General features: G+C 36.9%; 1 protein-coding gene across 1 annotated transcript in view; it reads right to left on the bottom strand.

Moving 5' to 3' along the window:
* Positions 1-6: 6 nt before the first annotated feature.
* Positions 7-7,630, bottom strand: part of LOC106106462 (microtubule-associated protein futsch-like) — a 42,839-nt gene continuing 35,215 nt past the window's right edge. The window contains exons 10-11 of the mRNA XM_013287041.1: positions 1,210-7,186; positions 7-1,113 (exon numbers count right to left, since the gene is read on the bottom strand). Of these exons, the coding sequence (XP_013142495.1) occupies positions 944-1,113; positions 1,210-7,186 (6,147 nt within the window). The 3' untranslated portion in view covers positions 7-943. The remainder of the gene's footprint in view (positions 1,114-1,209; positions 7,187-7,630) is intronic.

The raw sequence follows: 7,630 nt of genomic DNA, 5'->3' as shown, positions 1-7,630 counted from the left end.
GGGAAACGATTCTCACCTCGTAATAACCTAACTGTACTTAATTCAATATCGGGAAGTTATCTTTGCCATTCTAGATTAGTTTAACAGTTATCTTGATTGTAAGAAACATTAATAAAGAGTGTCGACATTGACCAACGACATGTTTAAGTCTTTATAAGACGTACATTTAAATTTATTTAAAATTTTAGTTGTAGAAAAGTTGTTTAGTAGTTGTCGGTTGCGCCCCTACGGGCGTCGCAGCTCGCAGGGGCCGCACGAATCGTTACGTCCTTTTCAAAAAGCGCTCAATTAAAAAAAATCGTATATTAAATACTTTTTGTACAATATTCTCTATGTAGAATTTATGCGTTAGCAAAATAATTTTCAAAAATTTAGACATTTACATAAGCGGTGTTTTGGCTAAACAAAATGGACTGGTTACGCTAAATATCATGTATAAAAGCTCTACAGATTGTATAAGACCAAATTTAAAAAATACTCAGAAATATATTTTAAATGGCATGTTAATATTTATGACGTTATTAGAAAACGGTATCTTTAGAAAAAAATGGACGTCTCTGTTCTTAGGTCGAATACTTGGTTATTGATATATTGTTGGGGACTTGGCCGTTTAGGATTCGCTTGTCCGTGATAGCTGCAGCTCGTAGCAGGCTAGAGGCAACTCGCTCAAATGTCAATTGTTTACGTTCTTACTTATATCAAACTCCTTAACAGTCTGTCGTTTGCGTTACAATATCACATAGTCTATTATATCTATTTGTAAGGGATCCCACGCGAACGAGCGGCTTGAATCGATCAATGTGAATGCTTCTGAATGCCTCTTTTATCACAGCCCTTTTTTATTTCCTACGACAAATAATTACTCTTTGGTTCCATCATTCAGAAGCATGCGAACATTGTCGGCTCACTAGTTCGCTGAGAACGCCACAAATAGTCCCGACACCTAGAATTCGAGTCTGTACGCGGCGCAGGAGGTCTCGTGGTCCTGCAGGTTGATGGTGCAGCGCGAGGCTGACGGCGACAGGTCGATCTTGTATTTTTCCAACGCCTCCTCGTTCTCCGTGACCCAGTAGCCCAGCACGTCCGTGTCATATGTCGGAATGATCGTTACTTCTGGAATTAGAAAACGATAAAAATGTAATGTTTGCTGTATGGTATAAAAAAGACATAGGGAAAATGAGATCTAATCGAAATGAAACTTTGACCCACCTAATTCTTTATCTTCCCAAGTCTTCTTAGCGTCGAGAAGAGCATTGTAAATCTCTTTCGAAGGCTCGGTGCCCGAGAACACGTAGTAGCGAGCTCTGACGCGCTTAAAGAATTCAATCGCGGAGTAGTAAGAGTTGCCGTGGTGGGGCACGTACGTGAGTTCCATGTACACGGGGCTCGGGGATTTCTTCTTACTGGGAGACTCTGATGCTCTATTTTTCATATCTTTACTCTTCTCTTGATTCAACTTGTTCTTCAATTGAACGTTTGAACTGGGCCCTTGTCTTTTAGGGGTGTTTTTGCTGTCACCCTGTGTAGGAGGTTGAATGGGACTAGGTAGACCTAAGGGCTTCCCCCAAGATTCGATAGGATCTTTTTCTACGCTTTGACTTTGAGTTTTAGATTTTGATTCCTGTCTCGTGGCACTGAATGAAGATGTCTCAGATGATTTCTTTGATTCAGACTTGATATCCTTTAATGTAATTGTACTTTCTTCTTTTGATGACAGTTGTTGACTCATACTTGAATGACTTTGTTGGCCCAATTCATATTTAGCTGTAATACTTGAAATTACATCAGATCCACTAACTTTTTTATGTTCTTCTATTGCCTTTTCGAAATGTTCATCAGCTTCTTTAAGGAATGTGATGTCAGACTTAAATGATTGTTTTTTGTCAATAACTTGAACTTCAGACTTAACTTCGGAATGCGTGGATGATGTACAGGAATCAGTATCAACAATATGACTTAAATGCACGGATGGTGACGATTCTCTATATGTCATGGACTCAAATTCAGATTTGTCTTCTGGCAAATCTGGGCAAGTCTCCGAAAGCTGTGATAATTTTGGATCTAGTTCAAAGCTAACGTTTGATCGCGGTGAGTGTGCAATTTGAGATTTTGTACTACTTGGACTCATTTGTCCATCGTCGTCACTATAGTACATGCCACTGCTTTCAGTACCCCACACATGCGTCGCTGCCCTTGATCCTCTGGAACTTATGTCCGAGGGTGGTGTTGAAATCCCGGGATGGTCTAGGTCATCACTGGCAGCGGACGAACTACGCATGTCCCCTGTTTTAGATGAAAGTTTAGAAAACGACTTTTCACTCTCGCCCGTATCAATAATTTCTTCATACTCTTCTTTGATTTCGGATATTGTTGTTTTTGTTGACTTTGTAGTTTTGACAATGCCATCGTTTCCTTTACTTACAGTAGTAGTTTCAACAGTGATCTTAATTTTTTCCGGTGTGATGACTTCTTTCGTTGTTACAACAGTGATGGTCTGCGTGATCTCGTTATCACCTTCTTTAATAATTTTTGTAAATGTTTCAGTATCTGTCGTTATTTCACCTACGGGAGAACGTTGTTTTCTAGGCTTTTCCGCTACATTCTTTCCATGCTTGTCTTCAAGAATTAAGTCATCAATTTTAGGCTTATCTTCTACCGTTGTCGGTTGTTTGCTGGTAATTTTTTCTAAATCCTCCGGCGACCAATCGTCTAGTCCAGTGCCTGGTGGCAGATATGTGATTTGTGTTCTAACATCTTTTGTAGTTTCAATCGTACCATCATTGTGAACGTTTTCAGTAACTGTTTCAGTTACAGTTTTCACAGCGATCTCGCTTGTGTCGTTATTCTTAAACTCTTCCTTAGTCGTGTAGGTTGTTATTTTTTGGGTAACATGTTCATTACTTTCTGTTAAAACATGGTTCGATTGTTTGTCAACTGATGTTTTGATCTTGCCCGTGGAAGTTAAACCTCTTAGAGCGGCCTGTAAATCGCTGTCAGTCGTTTTTTGATATTCGGATATGGTGATTTTAACATCTTTTGTTGTTTCCACTGAACCATCCGGATATTCATCAACTGTAGTGGTTTCAACAGTAGTTCGAACCCGTTTAATATTTTGGTCGTCGCTAGCCAAAGTATCTCGTTTCGTTTTAGTGGTAATAGTTCGTTTAATTATTATCGAGCCTTGTAGGAAAGTTTCTTGCTTAATATCCATTTCTTCAGTAGTATCTTCAACTATTTCTGTATCATCAATAAGAGATTTTGGAACCTCTTCATCTTCTAGTGTTTCGGATGTCATTGTTGGCAAAACATCAGCAATAGATATTTTTTCGCTTCTTTTTGTTATAACTGTACCATCAGGGTATTCGTCTTCTATAACAGTTTCGACAATAATTTTTACTTTTCTTGATCTTGTTGAAGTTCTTTCATATTCTTGCTTTGTTGTTGTAATTGTTGTTTTTCTAGATATAGTGATACCATTTTGATTTACATCTTCCAAGTCGGAACTTTGTGTGATTACAGGTTTACCGATTTCAATAAATTCCTTTAATGTTTCTTCAAGCTTATCCTCTTCGTAGTCAGTTATAGATACTTTGACATCTTTAACCACTTCAACAGAACCGTTTGGTGATGTGGACTCGGTGACTGTCTCTACTGTTGTTTTAATTTTTTTGTTTGAATCTTCAGTTAGTATTATTTCTGTCGTAGTAGTTGTTGTGATGACTTGCTTAATTTTTACTCCATCTCTAACAAGAATATTTGTTCTTTTTTCTACTTTAACGTCCTTTTCTGCTTCTGGTGTATATTCATCCACCGCTTCCTTCTTCTTCTCCTCTTCTTCTTCTTCCGGAAAGATTTCTGATATAGATGTAGTTGTATCTACCGAAGTCTTGGATGAACCATCTGGAAATACGTCTGTTGTTGTAATGGTTTTTACTACTTTTTGTACTATAAAACTGCATCGCATATTTGAATAATGACTTTTAATTATTTTAGTACATATCGTTCGTTTTATTATTAAATCATTTTCTAGTACTTCCTCTCTTTCCACTGTTTCTGTTTCTTCTGGTTCGTCTATTGGTAAAAGCTCTTTGATTATTTCATTAGCCCTAGTACTTTGTAGAGCGTCTTTTAATTCATTTTCTTTCAAATCATTCATGTCGTTTTCCAACTGTTCATCTAATGTAGAAACTCGTTCACTTGTTTTAGTAATCACCGAACCATCTGGATACTCATCTTCTGTAATTGTTTTAACTGTTGTCTTTATTCTTTTAAGCATTTTATTAAAACAGACATATTTTTGAATAGTGGTCGTAATAGTAACAGTCCTGTTTAATGTTACACCTGAGTCAGTTGTTGTTTCTTTTTCAGTTTTTGTTTCTACTTGGGGTTTTCCAACTTTTAAAAATCCGCCTGGAATATCCTCTGGAATGAAATCTTCTGGCTGAGTAATATAATCCGAAATATACATTTTTACATCTTTTGTAACTTCAGTTATTCCATCTGGTAGAATTGATTCAGTAATGGTCTCAACAATAGTCTTTAGTTTTTTCTTTGCTTTATCTTCCGTACTTAAGACTTTTTTAGTGGTTATTGTTGTAACGATTTGCAAAACATTTTTACCATCAAGAATTACATTATTTTCTTGTCGTTGTACTTCAACATTCGTGTCTTCTTCTATCGTGTATTCTGAAAGATCTAAGGTTTCTTCAATATCTTCCACCTCTATATCTGCTAGAGATGTACTTGTATCAATTTTTGTTTGTGTGGATCCATCAGGATATTCATCTGTTGTTGTAACTATTGTAACCGTTTTTAACTTTCTTGGAATACTATCATTGTCAACATATTTAGATTTTATTGTTTTTGTTGATATTGTACGTTTTACAACAACATCATCATATGTGACTGTTTCCGTTTTAATCGAAACATTTTCTTCGGGTTCTTCCAACAGTGAGAAATTGGCAAGTAATTTATCGAAACTACTAGTTGAAGCGACAGTTACGTCTTCTGTTTTAACTTCTACATTTTTCTGTACATTTTTACTACCATCTGGGTATTCTTTAGTCGTATTTGTTTCCACTGTGGTTTTATTTATTTTTTTATTATCATCGATTCGTATGGTTTCTTTCTTTGTTGTTGTAGTAATCGTTTCTATGATATCTAAGTTATTTTCGTTTATAATTTTCTTGCTAACATCAGTATTTATAACAATAGCTTCAATGTTGCTGTCAATTTCTTCATCTTCTTTGATAAAATGTGATTTATCTCTTTCCGAAAATCCTTTTTCACTATAACTTTCTTGAGTCTGATAGCTATATTCCGATTCAGATTTTTCGTCACCATGCTCAATGTGTAATTTATCTAGTTTTTTATCTTTGTCGTACAAATCCATCTGTGAAGTCGATCGAAGACTAGAAGAACATTCTGAAAGTAACGTTTGAGTGTCTGTGGTAGTCGTTATTGATCCATCTGAACTTTTACTAAGAGTAGTAGTCTCAATAGTAGTTTTAACGTTTTGTGGTGTGCCATCTTCTCTAGAAATAATTTCTTTAGTCGTTACTGTAGTAATAGTTTGCGTTACCACATTGTCACCGTCTTTAATTATCTTTGTAACAGTGTCGGTTTCTGTTTTTATTTTCCCCATGGTTTGTATTAAAGATAAAGTATCTTCATCTTCTTTGTCGCTTTTAAGTGTTTTCGGTACTTTCTCAGTTGATGTTGAAATTTTTTGAGTTAAAACGTCTTCGCCGACATGAACAATTTTGGTTATCGTTTCTTCAGCTCCCTGTAATTTGTCATATTTCACTTCACTTTGAACACCGTCAGCCAATTTTAGGTCTTGTAACGTACTAGACACTTTCGGTAGGGGGCTAACTGGTACCGTAGGTGGAGTTGAAACTCTATCAACTTTTGAACTAAAGTATTCAAAATCTTCTGTTTTTATTCCCTGTTGTATGCTTTCGTCTTTAAATGCTGCATGAATAGTTTTAACAAGCTGCGACTCAGCAGCTTGTTTAGGCGTTCCACCAATTGACTTATCTTTTATGTGTTCTGAGGTATGAACACGATGCAGTTTAGAACCAAATGAATCGATACTGAACTGTTGTTGTTGGTGTTCTACTTGAGATAGTGCAATATTAACATCTGACAATGGCCCTTCTTGAGTGCTATCGACAAAACTTGAATGTTGACTGCTTGTAGATTGATATGAATCACTGTAGCTGCTAAATTCACTAGTTGTTACTTTATAACCACCAGCCGTTTTCCTTGCCTGGTCTACCATTTTTTCAGATTTTTCTGAAGTCTCAAAACTATATTTTTCTTCTACACTGACATCTTTTGAAATGTCCTCAGAACTAATGCCGTGCTTTAAGTTATCGGTAAAGCTGTCCCTATCAATGATTCCACTATCGATCGTAGACAAAGAACCCAATTTATCATCACTGTCTTTCATGCTTTGGAATCCAATGTCGTATTCTGAATAGAAACTTTTTTCTTTCTTAAGCATTTCTTCAGTTTCTTTTATTTGCTTTGCGAATGGCGATTTAGTGGTAAAATCATCTTGTGAAATCTTATCTTTCGGAGATAAGGTCTTAAGTTCAGAACTTAAAGAGTGACAATTATCTAAATCAAATGTGTCTTTTGTGTCATCTTCCAAACTTGATTTAGGTGACTGGAAGTGACCATTGACGTAAACTGTCTTACTCATTGTTTCATTGACAGCCGTTCTATCATTATCAACTGTTTGTTCAGTGGGTAATGCAATCTTTTCGTCCTTTGTTGTAAAAGCAAGACTTTGTTTCGAAATTTCAGGAGAAGGCGTTTTCTCTTTCACAAGTTTGTCTATAGGCGTCTTTGCATCAATAACAGCTGGAATTAGTTTTTCGATCTTGTCATCAGTTAGTAACGATTTTTCGAATTTACCCGTCTTATCAGCATGGCTTACTGTTTTGTCTTTAACATGTTCGACAATAGTGGTTTGTTCTGGTTTTGCGGCCTTATCGACAGGGCTTCGGATTTTGTCTTGTGAGATTTCGTCGACAGTAGGCTTTTCAGACACAGTAAGTGGTTCTGGTTTTTCGGCCTTAACCTCCTTGTCCGTCGGGCTTGGTTTTTTCTCCTTGATAAGTTCGTCAACAGTGGGCTTTTCAGACACAGCAAGTGGTTCCGGTTTTTCAGCCTTAACCTCCTTGTCCGTCGGACTTGGTGTTTTCTCTTTGACAAGTTCATCAACAGTGGGCTTTTCAGACACAACAAGTAGTTCTGGTGTTTCGGCCTTATCGACAGGACTTGGGGTTTTGTCTTTTGAGATTTCTTCTACAGTGGTCTTTTCAGACACCGCAAGTTGTTCTTGTTTTTCGGCTTTATCGACAGGGCTTGGGATTTTGTCCTTGACAAGTTCGTCATCAGCAAAATTTTCAGACACCGCAATTGGTTCGGGTTTTTCAGCCTTATCCACAGGGCTTGGAGTTTTGTCTTTTGTGATTTCTTCTACGGTGCGCTTTTCAGACACTGTAAGTGGTTCCGGTTTTTCAGCCTTAACCTCCTTGTCCGTCGGACTTGGTGTTTTCTCCTTGACAAGTTCTACAACAGTGGACTTTTCAGACACAGCAAGTGGTTCCGGTTTTTC

This window comes from Papilio polytes, unplaced genomic scaffold, assembly GCF_000836215.1.
Source record: "Papilio polytes unplaced genomic scaffold, Ppol_1.0 DF822178.1, whole genome shotgun sequence".
In the NCBI taxonomy this organism is placed as follows: Eukaryota; Metazoa; Arthropoda; class Insecta; order Lepidoptera; family Papilionidae; genus Papilio; species Papilio polytes.
The sequence above is the reverse complement of the archived record's forward strand: the minus strand, read 5'-3'. Positions and strand labels throughout refer to the sequence as shown.